Source organism: Parasteatoda tepidariorum, chromosome 11, assembly GCF_982258835.1.
Source record: "Parasteatoda tepidariorum strain Cologne lab strain chromosome 11, Ptep-v5.0, whole genome shotgun sequence".
NCBI lineage: Eukaryota > Metazoa > Arthropoda > Arachnida > Araneae > Theridiidae > Parasteatoda > Parasteatoda tepidariorum.
In genome coordinates this window covers 394,694-407,680 of record NC_141765.1, presented here as the reverse complement: position 1 = coordinate 407,680, position 12,987 = coordinate 394,694, and the positions used below count along the sequence as shown (strand labels likewise).

Sequence of the window (12,987 nt, the reverse complement as noted above, 5' to 3'; positions counted from 1 at the left end):
AATTCTTCGATTCCGAGTATTCACGGAAAAGTGGCAAGTCTGTCTTATCAAGCCGTTACCGACCCTATGAAAAGGCACAAAAAAAGGATGGTGGCAGCGACTCTGATCTTTTGAAGCTCAGACAAAACCCTGGAGATTTCTGTCAACTTGAAAAATCGAGGGTGTACTCTTTCTAAGAATAAAGACGATATCTTTGTCCATGTCGTTAGGAAGGAGAGGAAAGGGACTCAATGCACATGCAGCTGTGGTACCAATTACTTCACTGACCTGTCTTTAACTCTCCAATACGAGTACTCAGTTATTCAAAGCGTATTTTATAAATTCATATTATTGCTGAATAAAATGGAAATTCCGCTCACAAGGCAACAATCATTCAATCTATTGCAGCTTAAATTTTATATGTAAGTATAAATTTGTTATGAATATTTATTATTTGTAGTCTTATTGTTTAAATATTAAGTTTAATTAAATTGCATTAAATATGTTGTTATTTTCCAATTAATTTATTTCCTCAATAATTGCTTAAAAATTTAGCTATAAAATTTTCTCAGAAGAGAATTTGTTTTTTTAAAAATATATATGGGTCAAAATTGATTTTTATGAATCAGATAAAATTATTTTTTTAATCTCTTTTGTACAGTAAAATGATTAAAAGGAAGAAAAAAGATCAATTAAAAAAATGTTATTTATATTCATTAGTACGAGCTTGAGATAGAAATAGATAAATCATATATGAACTCCAAAAATTGGAATTTTTTTTCTGTTTTTTAAATAGTTATTTACTAAGCTTTTTTATTTTATGTTTGAAATTAGTAATTTTTTTTTTTTTAGATTTTTTCAGTTGAAATTATTTTTAATAGATCTTATTTTATTGAAAATTCAAATATCAAATTTGTGATAAGTTCAAATTTATTTTTATACATATTATCTTTTTGACTAAAGTTAACAGTTTTTCATTTGTTTAAGTTAATTATTAGTAAAAAGAAACTTAATAATTTTGTAATTATGTAAAAATTCAATTCACCGTTTTGTATTAAAAATGATGAATAATCATTTTAGCATAAATCTTTTCATAAGTTTTTAATTGTTAAATCTATTAGCGTTAACTGCACCAATGGTAGTTGAGACAAATGAAAGAATTTTCAGCAAGATGAAATTGATTAAAAACTATCTTCGAACAACAATGACTGGTGGACGCCTAAATTCACTGCTTTTACTCAAAGCAGAAAAATATATTGTTGACAATATTAAGCTTGATAAGTTGGCAGCGGCTACCTTAAGTTTCTTTCTTTCGAGGGTAGTGTTAAAATCTTCCCAAACTGCCCCTGGTGCCACAACATACAGGCTTCTCCCCAACATATCATGGATTGTCTTGGACTGGACAAGAGAGACATTTTAGAAAATCCACTTTTGGTGGCCTACTTCATGGTTGGCCTACTTCATGGTGGCCATGAATTTCATGGACATTGTTCAGCCCTGCTAATTTTAGGGATTAGGAAGAAGAAGAAATATTGAATGAGTGAAAACTAAATGAGTCAGAAGGATTTTTGGGTTGCAATAGTTTAAGCGACATTTGAAACTGTTTCGACTGTCTAGGGTTAATGAAAAAGAAAATATTTAGAAAAAGAGCAAATTAGTTTCTTGTCATGTATTTTATTGATAATAATTAAAGACTAACAAAATAATTTTTTACAGTAAATTCAAAAATAAACTTTGTTGACTAAAAAGTAATTGCTTTGAAATTAAATATAAAATATTTAGCCTATTAAAGAATGTTTAAAATTTCAAATAAATTATGAAATCAAATTACTAAGCAGAATCAGTAATGCTTTATTAACATTTTCAAAAAAATTGAGTACATTTCACTCTGTCAAGGGGCCCCAAGTTCCCAGTCTGACCCTACTCATCTAACATGTAAAATGATAGGCACTTTCATACGATACACGTGACAGTACACTGAAATGAATTGTGGTTGAATAAATTGTGAAAATGTTGACCTCACCTTTTGCGTAATTCATGGCGACAATTACCATGGCAAAGAAAATTCTCATTTTGGAAAAGAGAAAATTGAGCATTTTTTGCAAACACTCAATGAAAACGGAGACTTCCAGGGCTTTTAAAAAACAAAAATAAAAAATAGTTACCTTGTATTACCAACGGTAACTTTTTATGTTAAACACTTCATTTTTGACTCACTGAATTAGTCATTCATTTCAAAAGTATCCTCTAGAATGGATGATTTGTTTTAGAAAAATATTTATTCGACATAGTAAAATATAATTTTACATTTTAGTTATATGATATTTCACTAGGAGGTACAACTTTAACTTTATAAATGATTTCTTTCTTTGTCATCCAGCTGTAGGTATTGTCAAATACTAGTTCATCTGAAAAATAAATTTAAAAAAATTAAGATTCATATGCATTACAAACTAAAGTACATTTTACAAAACTATATATTTTATGCAGTATGAAGAAAAATATTTGTTGTAAGAAGTCAGACAGTTTCAAAAATAATGGCAGATAATTTTATACTAATCGATTTTATTTCGCTTTCTTTTTCTGAAAGATTTTGCTCTCCCATCCAATGAAATTGTTGAATTATTTTTCGTCACCAAGCCAACCTATTACACATCTTCTTACAATTGCTAACAGCAATGTTTGTAGACCAATAGTTATAATTGTTACATCGACGCTTATTTTTTCATTTCATTTTAACCTTTCAAAACATACTTTAATTTTGTAAAAAAGGTTGTTTTAAGCTCTAACTATTAATTTTGTAAAAAAGGTTGTTTTAAGCTCTAACTATATGTTGGAAACATTAAATTGTACGGTTTTGCTGGTAAATATTTGATCTTCGATTCAGTCTGTTATCTTCGATATTTGATCTTCGAGTGCAGTCAATCTGTCCATCACAATGTTGAAACTTTGTAATTGTTGCTTGCCTTCCAGATATGATCTTCCCAAAACTGTTTCTCATTTTTTCCTAACAAAAAACTAAGGAATGTATGGGAAACATGTTAAATGATGTAAAAATATAGATTTTTAAATATTTCATTTATGTGTTTATTACAAGCACGTAGGTGTAGTTTTTTCATGGGTGGTGTTTCGTGATTGAGGAATTTATTATCTAGATGTAATTTAATTAAACCAGTTACATACATACAAGTAAATTTTTTTTGGTTTTCATAAAATAATCTAATACAGAAGTTTTCACTGTAAGCTTCATTTAAAAGCTAAAAATCACAACCAGTGATCTAAATGAAGATCAAAATAAAGACAAGCCATAAACGTCGTTGATCGCTTCCCTTCGATTGGGAGATAAGCGAAATTCAAATGAAAAGAACATTAAAACAAAACCACCGTCATTGTCTAAAACTCCGTATAAAATATCTATAAAAATTCATCTGTTCACCGCAAATTATAATGCGTTTATAAATTATAAAGCAGGCAAAATAATATATTTAAAAAAATGAATTCTTTACGAAGTGGAATCCATGGGTAATTTTCAAGAAATACGACACATATGAAATTTTTTTTTTTAATTATTAACCTTTTGGATTGGAATACTATATTTCTTTTTTTTAAAACTCGTTTATTAAAAGAACTCTAATTAATACCTCATAGAGAGCAATGTACAATAGTTAACAAGCATTTAGCAGTTTGCAGTTATTCCTTGGCATTCAAGTGACAGAAAAATTACAATTTATTATTTTATAGCTTTTACTTCCATGTTCCATTTCATTTTTAGTTAGTCTTCGTGTTATTAATCACAAGACTTTGTTAAACAACTCAGATAGAATAATATAGTTTATATTAGTTATTTAGAGAACGCTGGAAAATGACAAAGTGTAAAATCATTCCAAAAAGCTAATAATAATGATGTTAAATAAACTTTTTAAAAAAATTGTCATTTTTTTCTATGATATCAGATTTCAATGGCAGTTACATTATTAAATTATCGTATTTAACGAACATTATGTATTAAATTGTCGTATTTAACGAAAATTACTCGCAGATATATAGTACATTCGCAGAAGTCGGTAAATGAATATAGCTTCGCACAAATTTTTCTTTTTGTTTATTTCAATAATATCCTGTTAAACTACATTATTAAATAGAAGGTGTAAAACTTTAATAATGTAACAAAAAATTATTAATAAATACAAAAGATATACAACACAAGGAAAAAAAATTGATACAAATTTACAAAGTCTCAAAATATTTCGTAAATAAATCTTGAATGAAAAAATCCGTGTTTCGTAAGGTCACGGACTATCAAATTAGGATTACGATGGAGTGGCCGCGGGCATTTCAACATTTAAAGAATTACTTATTACACTAAATATCGCTGTTTAATAATCTTAAAACATTTTACTAAACAACGATTTTTTTCATTAGTTAGTGTTGATGATATATCATAATTAAGGAGTGGGTTACTTCATGTCAAAGCATAAAATATCTTCAAACTCTTGGAATTAAAGTATTATTTTTAAGTTAGTTTACTCTTTCATTTAACTTGATTTATTTTTTTATTCAGTGACAGACTTAGTTTAGTGCAGCGTGATTATTGTTAGTTTTATTTGCTTACACTGTTTACACAAGATTATGGCTAACAAATAAAAAGTTTGAGATCATTTATGAAAAAATGAATGCAGTTGCAATGATAAATTTTTCATATCTGTTTCATGATTCGTTTTTAAGTGAACTGAATTTTAATAAAATTTTCCTAAGTTAAGCATAAAATTATTCGTTTGATTAATTTAAAATTAAAGAAAAACAGCATTCATTATAAAGAATTACTAAGCAATAACATACTCATGAAAGATATACAGTCAAACCCAGCTATAGTGAACACGGTTTATAGTGAACTCAGAATATAGTGAACGAAATATTCAGTCCCGTGCCTTGCTATACACGTATAATGTTATTTTTTGTGGATATAGTGAACCAAACAAGTGAGGAAGTTGGATATAATGAACTTTTTTCTGTCTTCGACTGATTTTTTTCTTCATTTTTTTTGTAATAATTTTGAAATTTCTACTTCAAAATAAATAAAATACATATACCAATGTTTAAAACCATCTATAAAGGGGAATGTAGCGATAAACATTTTTTCCTGATTGCTTCTTTTATCTCACTTTCCAATCCCTAAACAAACCAAGCAGATGTCAGGCAGGTGATGCACCTGTAAGGTGTCAGTGAGATCAATCGGCATTTTCTGTCAAAGGGAATGAGTAATTATTCGTTATTGGTCAAAGGGTTGGACACTAATATGTGTTGATAAGGCCCTCATTTCAACTCCTTTTTGTTCTCAGTGCAGTTAAAAAAAAGTCTGCAAACAAGTGTCTCAAATTTAACTATGGATGGAGACCAGTAAACGTAAAACGTTCTCCATTGATGATAAAATGGTCATAGTCAGAAAAATTGAAAATGGATGCAATCAAATTGATATTTGAAGGGAATATAAACTATTCAAATCTTGAGTTTGTAACATATGGAAAAATAGACAATTAATAATTTCTGCTCATGAAAAAAATTTAGAAGGCTTTTCTGCCTTCTTGAGAGTTGAGAAAATCAGATCACAAGGATGTTGAAGAAGCATTGCTGAAGTGGTTCACCATTTGAAGAAGCCGCAATCTTCCCGTATCTGGACAAATGTCGATAAATGTATTAAGCGATTTCATGAGACTAATTTTATGTGCTCGAGTGGCAGGTTAGACAGGTTTAAAAAGCGGAATAACAGAAATTCAGGAAAAATTATCTGAGAGTCAGGAAGTGCTTCCATATCTGATGTTGAGGATTGCTCATCAGCTAAAAATTACCAATTTTTTTTTGCACGCAAGACGAAGAATAATGAAAAATTCATTTTTTGCTACTACATATAATATTTTTCAGTCATTTATTTGAATAATGTGTAATAAAAGGGAGCAGTTTGGGAACCATTAGTTAAATTGCCTACGTAACGGATATGGTGAACTCCCGGTCATAGTGAACAAAAATTTCGGTCCCTTGAAGGTTCACTATAGCGGGGTTCGACTGATATATATATATATATATATATTACTGCATGCATAATCACTAAATATAAAAATAAACATTAGTTCAGAACATGTTGTCACAACTTAATTATAATTTATGAATTACGTTGAATTTATTATTACGAAAAATTTTTTATTGCTTAATAATTTTTTTCTTTACAGATTAGAACTCTTCGATACTATTCTGATATTTTGTAATTTAAACTGATATTATTTAATAAGTGGATGTAAAGGTTTATTGTTAATCTGTTGCGCTAGAATAAAATATTCATTATTTACTAAATTTCAGTTGGCGTATATTTTTTTAAAGATTTCTTCACAAGGTCTATACATATAATAGCTAAAGAAAAAGGGGTCTTGACTCTGCTATAAATTCATATGTATTTATTAAGTTGACAAAAAAAAAAAAGAAACTATTTGAGCTGATTCAAATCATTCTTAGAAAGTACTGAATTGTTTTTTTTAATTAACAATTTCAGTAATTTTTATGATAATTTAAAGGCTTCTTGACATTTTTTTTAATTTTATAAAACTGTAAATATCGCTACTTTTGATTATGCAATGAAGTGTTATCGTTAAAAATTTGTCAATATCATAAGTAACTTCCCTCGCAATAAGATCCCAAGAAAGGAAAGTTAGTAATAGAAAGTATTTTTCATTTTCTAAAAAATAGTTTAACTTTAAGTTACACTTACACTTTTATACTAAGATAGTTTGAATGATTAATTACTCTCAGCTATTCATTTATGAAATTTTTGTGTTTAATTATAAAATTAAATGTAATATAGATATTTCAATTCTGACTGAATTATAATAAAGTTGTTTCAATTTTCAGTTAGCAATTTCAAAAAGTCTTAAGTCCGATTTCATAATCATTAAATAAGAACAAAGATTGGGAATTAAAAATAAAATTATGCATGAATAATCAAATTTACTAAATAAATCTATTTGTTGCACAGTTTAAATGTTAAATATATGCGGGAATATAAAAGCATTATAAATGTTACATGTATGCGGAAAGATTGATTTAATACAAATATTTGCTTACCTCTAATATTTTTGATTCAAGTTCTTTTTATAGCCAATAAAAGATCACATTATATTTGCAGGAACAGAATTACACAATACAAATTCAAAATTAACGGACGGAATAAACAAATAAAAATTAATCAGAAAGAAAATATAAAAAGAAATTTTCATTAAACAAGAGGAAAAATCTAAAATTAAGTGCTTTTAGGTAGGATGAGTGTCTAAGACAAAGTTTCCAGACAGAATGACCGAAAAAATTGCCAAGGAAGTTTTATGTCTTGAAAAAGTTAACATATATATGCAATATGCTGTCCTAGATTCCAAGAAATCCAAGAGAATTCTTTGTTTGAGGCATGCATTTTATGACCGTAAATAGGATCTGTGTATATCCGATATTTTAAAAAGTAGATGAGATAAGATAGAACCCATTGGAAGAAACGAAGAACATTTTCCCTCAGTGTAATATGAGCTGGGCTGGCTACTTTTCTGAGGGGAGAAGCTTTGTGGGTGGTAAGTCAATGAGGAAAGGGATGCTATCTAATTTAATCACTGAAGAGAAGCGTTTATTGCTCTCTTCATGATTGGGTAGCAAAGAGACAGCAGTGATCATTTTATTCCTGTTACATACTAATAAAAGCCCCAAAATAAAATGTCATGGGAATTCTCCATTTTTTTTTTTTTTTGACTAAATAAAATATTTAAAAATTTTCTAAAATGAAGGAAAAATTATCTTTAAAAAAATAATAATAATAATTGCTTTGTACAATGGGGGGTGTTTGAACACCCCCCTTACCTACGTGCCTGAGGAAGAAGTAAAACAAAATTTTGTTTTTTGTTCTGCACTCTACAGGTACAGGTTTCTAGTTGAAAAAACAGTTAAACTAATCTAAATTAAAAAAGTATGCCATTAGATTGGAAGTTTTTAAATATTTTGATTTCTAAAAAATGAAATTTAAAGAATTTTATTTACTTTTTCTTAATGGAGTACAAAGCAATAAATTTGACAATTTTGCATTTACGACTTTCATTTTTAAATACTTAATATTTCTGTAAATAACAGAGCTAATTCAAAGCAAACAACATTACTTAAACATTTGACATTAAATACTGATGTAAAAAAAAAATATCAGTGAATTTTTCAACGAGCACTGTTTGCATAAAATACAGCGAAATGGCTCTACATTTACATGTAAATAAATTGTTAAATTTCAAAGCACAACAGCAATGCAAGGGTAGACAAAGTAAAGAGAGTGATGTATGATCACATGGAATTATTTTCTTTTGTTTAATAACAATACAGGGTGGTCCCGAATTCATGGTACAAACTTTAATGGTAGGTACAGGACATTGTAACAATGATTTATTGTATAGGAATGTATAGTCGCAAGTGACGCGGTGAGGCGTAATCAGGAGAAATAACGGCCGAAAGGAAAAACAAAGATTTTATTGAAAGCGTTGTTGACAAGTGTCATGTTTACAGTAAGTGTTCAAAATTGCGTCCACCAGAAGCGATACGTGCTTGACAACGTCGGTGGAGCGATTGGCGTACACGTTCAAAGATGCCTGGTATTTCACGCACACCTGCAGCAGCTACAGATATGCGAGCGACGAGATCCTCATCTGAGTCAACTGGAGTCTCATAAACAAGATGCTTTAGATGTCCCCATAAAAAGTAATCGAGGCTCGATAAATCGGGAGATCGGGGTGGCCAAGGGATTGGTCCACCACGCCCAATCCATCGAGCACCAAACGTGGCATTCAGGTAATTCCGTACATCAATGCTGAAGTGTGCTGGCGCCCCATCGAGCTGAAACCACATGCGGTTACGAATGGCGATCGGAACATCATGCAGCAGTTGTTGTAACACTTCTTTCAGAAAAATAAGATAGCTTCCGCCACTGAGTCGCGTGGGTAGTAAGTATGGGCCAATCAAAAAGTCGTTCACAATACCAGCCCATACATTAATACAGAAACGCATGTGGACGCGTTGCATGTGAATTATCGGTTGCCCACACATGGGAATTGTGCTCATTAAAGACACCCTCGCGTGAAAATGTCGCTTCATCTGTAAATAGCACATTACCTACGAAATCCGGCTGCAACGCACATTGCTGCATCACCCACAGGCAGAAGTTCACGCGGAGAGGATAATCTGCCGGATTCAATGCTTGTACTTTCTGAAAATGGAAGGGGTGTAAGCGATTTTCGTTTAACACTCTCCATACAGTCTGATGACTCACACCTACGTCACGCGCAACAGTTCTTGTGCTTGACTCGGGTCTATCAGCTACAATGTTCAAGATGCTTTCTTCCAGCCTTGGAGTGTGTACAGCTCTTAATCGACCAGCGTCATGTCTGTTGACGTCGAACGCACCTGTTTTACAAAGTTGACGATGTAACCGTTGAAAAATTCTATGATCCGGCATTCGTCGATCAGGATACTCCGCGCGATCCATTTGCACGGCCGTACTGCGGCCATGTCTGCTTTTTCTGCATACGTAAAGTCATCCATCGTCTACGGCAGCACAATTGTGAATGGCGCTTTTCCCTACTGCGATGCATCATTTTCAACGGCGGCTAGACATCTACTGCCCTCTACCGGCAATGATACCAACCGATCACTCCATTTCTCTTTCCTTTTATTTCCCCTGTTTACGCCTCACCGCGTCACTTGCGACTATACATTCCTATACAATAAATCATTGTTGCAATGTCTTGTACCTACCATTAAAGTTTGTACCATGAATTCGGGACCACCCTGTATATAAACAATACTTGTCCAAGGTCACTCTGTGTTTGATATTTGGTACACTGTGCAAAAACTACTTGACTTATTTACATTGAAACATTTTATTCAATAAAACAATATATTCTACAAGCTTAACATATTATTTTCTCCAGATCTATCTTAATTTTTTAAAAATTAATGTTGTACCCAAATATTAAAATTTTGAAAAAGGAAGAACAAAATCTTGCTAGTTGTTAAAACAAATCTAAAATAATTATTTTTTTCAAGATTATAAATTAAAAAGATTATATTTTAAATAAAATACTTTAGAATATTGACACTTTTCTTGGGGGGGGGTTAAATACTCATCCTATACTTTCTGAGGAAAAAAGAAACACCGTGACCTGAAAATTTTAAGATTTTCACGTGGAAAAATTGGGGAAATTTGAACCAAATTTAAGCGGCCACCCTGAAAAATGTTTGTTGGCAAAGTAGTTTTTCTTTTAATTCATTAGTTGTCAAGACTAAAATGTCCGCCTCATTTAGAATATATTGAGCTGTGTTTACAATGTCCCTTGATATTTTATTTTTTCATTATTGCTATGCTCCCTTTACAAATAAGAAAAATTGCCTTATACTTGTATTCGACGCAAAAACAAAAATGACTTTTTCTCTTAAAAAGACAGCAATAAAAAAAAAAATGTCGAAAAAATGCAATCAGGACTGTCCATTATGTGGATTTCAAAGGCGAAACATTTCGAAAATCGCAACATAACTGAAATTAATAGATGAACACTTCTTATCACACAATTTGCTCAGTAGCCAATGTGGCTCAGACCTTGTTTTACTTAGAGTAATTTGCTTTAAAAAAGCTTGCTGCCTTAAAGCACATTCCAATTCAAGTTGTTGTTAATGCTAATTCCCATCTGGAGTCAGACCAGATCAATAAATCCGTTGACATTTAGGAAGTCCAAAACTAAAAAGGGAGAGGAATGAATGTCGTTCCAGTCCAGCCCTAAACAGTTCAAGATGTGCTCAGATGATGCCTGGTTTTGTTGGCATTTAGGGAAAATATCTTTTGTTTAGCAGAAAATGTGAGACTTTTCAGGAGTCCACTGGCCAGTCGGGATAAGCAAGTTTTGGTCTGCCTGTCACCAGGAAGAGATTGAGTCCTGGTCTTTTTGCTTTATACCAGTAGTGAATAGGTGGAAGCAGCCACTTTTTTTTGTTCTTGTCCTTTTGCCTTGCGAAAAGTTCAAGGTATGTAAGCTCTGGGGTGAAGGGGACTGGATACTGGATGGTCTAGTCCAGTGGTTCCCAACCTGGGGGCGACGAGTATTCAAAAGAAAAAAAATTGCTTATAATAATAATAAAAGCTATTTGAGATTGAAATTGAAAATATATATGAAACCTATGGTTCTGGTGTAGACAAAGAATTATGATAGTTGAAAATTGAAAAAAATTCAATTGCAGGATCGTTTTCGTCATACGTTTTGGTATCGCAGGCGGAAATCTGATAATTCACTCTGTTCCTCTGAGCAATAATACTGTTTCCAGGCGTATTAATGAGATGGCGGCCGACGTTGAATCAAAACTCATAAAATTTCTGAAAGAAGGTAAATTTGCGTTGCAGATTGATGAATCAACTGTGATAGATAACAAAGCTGTTTTAGCTTACGTGAGATTCATAAATGAGAATAAGGAGATTAACGAGGAAATATTGTTTACAAGAACTTTGAACACAGATACAAAAGAATCGTCGATTTTTAAATTGGTCAAAGATTATTTTGAGGTAAAAGAAATTCCCCTCACAAATGAAAGTGCTTGTGCAACAGATGGTGCTCCAACCATGTCTGGTTGTCATACTGGGTTTCTGGGTCACCTTAAAAAAGAAGTACCGGAAGTTATCTCACCATTCATTATGTCATTCATCGTCAACTTTTGGCTGCGAAAAATTTGTTATTTCTGGCATCAATAAAATAAAAGCTAATTCTCCTAATAACCGTTTGTTCCGAGAACTTTGCCATGAAAATGATGAAGATTTCGAATTCCTGCTCCTACATACAGCTGTGAGATGGCTTTCAAAAGGAAACTGAGCCGTTTCTTCGAATTGCTGGTTTCGGTTACTGAGTTTCTCGACACCACTGATCCTGTTTTAAGTGAGAGTTTGAAGCAACCCAAGTTGGAAACTGCGTACCTCACTCATAGTTTTGAAAAAATGAATGAAATCAACGTAAAACTTCAAGGAAATAAAATGAACATTATCAAGGCTAAGGGAATCATATCTTCATTCATCGCCAAGTTTGATATCTACAAGTCAAACATTGGTCGCAAAGAGCTAATGCTTTCCAACTGTTAAAAAGCGTTCAATGGTAGATATCGAGATTCTCGAATATAAAATCTTAATTTTTACTGATCACCTTGATCAGTTATGGAATCAAGATTTAAAGATTTGATGAAATTAGAAATTCCGGATTGGATTTTCGATTCTTTCTCTTTTGAAGTTGTGGATAGGCTCACTTCCTCTTTGTAGACTGAGTTTTTAGATTTGAAGTATGACTGTGAGGCTAAAGTCGTCTTTAAAAAATACGGTTACGAGTTAGCTCGTTCCCGTCAACATATTTAGTGGAGAGAGGATTTAGTTCTGTCTTCCACCTGCTCACAAAGCAAGGTTGGACATTTGCTTCAAAGGAGAACCGCGTTTAAATCTGACGAGCATAAAACTTGACATGCAAGCTTTAACTTGAAATACATCAAGCACAGGGCAGTCATTGAAGTGGTAAAAATGTACTTTCTCCCTCTTCATTTTTTTTCTCAAATTTTAGTTGTTAACGTTTCAACTTTTTCTTGATTACATTAAAATATGAATTTAAAAAAATGTAGTTTTATTTTGATTATTCCGTTTTAAATATCATTTCTTTTTGAAAATAAAAAGATGCACAATTTTTTTTAATTAATAAAAATGACAGGATAAATGTGCTTCCTTATTTGCATTACAATTTAAATTAAAATCAAATAACATAGCATATTTTCAGTGTTTGGTTGCTAACAAGCAACAATGAATGGTTTTTTGAGCAAAAAGAGAAAGGGGCGATATGTGTCAGCCAACCCCAAGAGGGGGGCGATGGTCCATAAAAGGTTGGGAACCACTGGTCTAGTCCCTTCTTTGCAGGAGTGTCAGCCAATTCG

At 31.6% G+C, this 12,987-nt stretch overlaps 1 protein-coding gene across 12 annotated transcripts in view; it reads right to left on the bottom strand.

The window, feature by feature from the left end:
- Positions 1-2,239: 2,239 nt before the first annotated feature.
- Positions 2,240-12,987, bottom strand: part of LOC107445131 (SEC14-like protein 2) — a 151,290-nt gene continuing 140,542 nt past the window's right edge. For all 12 annotated transcript variants that reach the window (XM_087154932.1, XM_087154938.1, XM_087154940.1 and 9 more), the window contains one exon: positions 2,240-2,387. In XM_087154932.1, the coding sequence (XP_087011058.1) occupies positions 2,290-2,387 (98 nt within the window). In that variant the 3' untranslated portion in view covers positions 2,240-2,289. The remainder of the gene's footprint in view (positions 2,388-12,987) is intronic.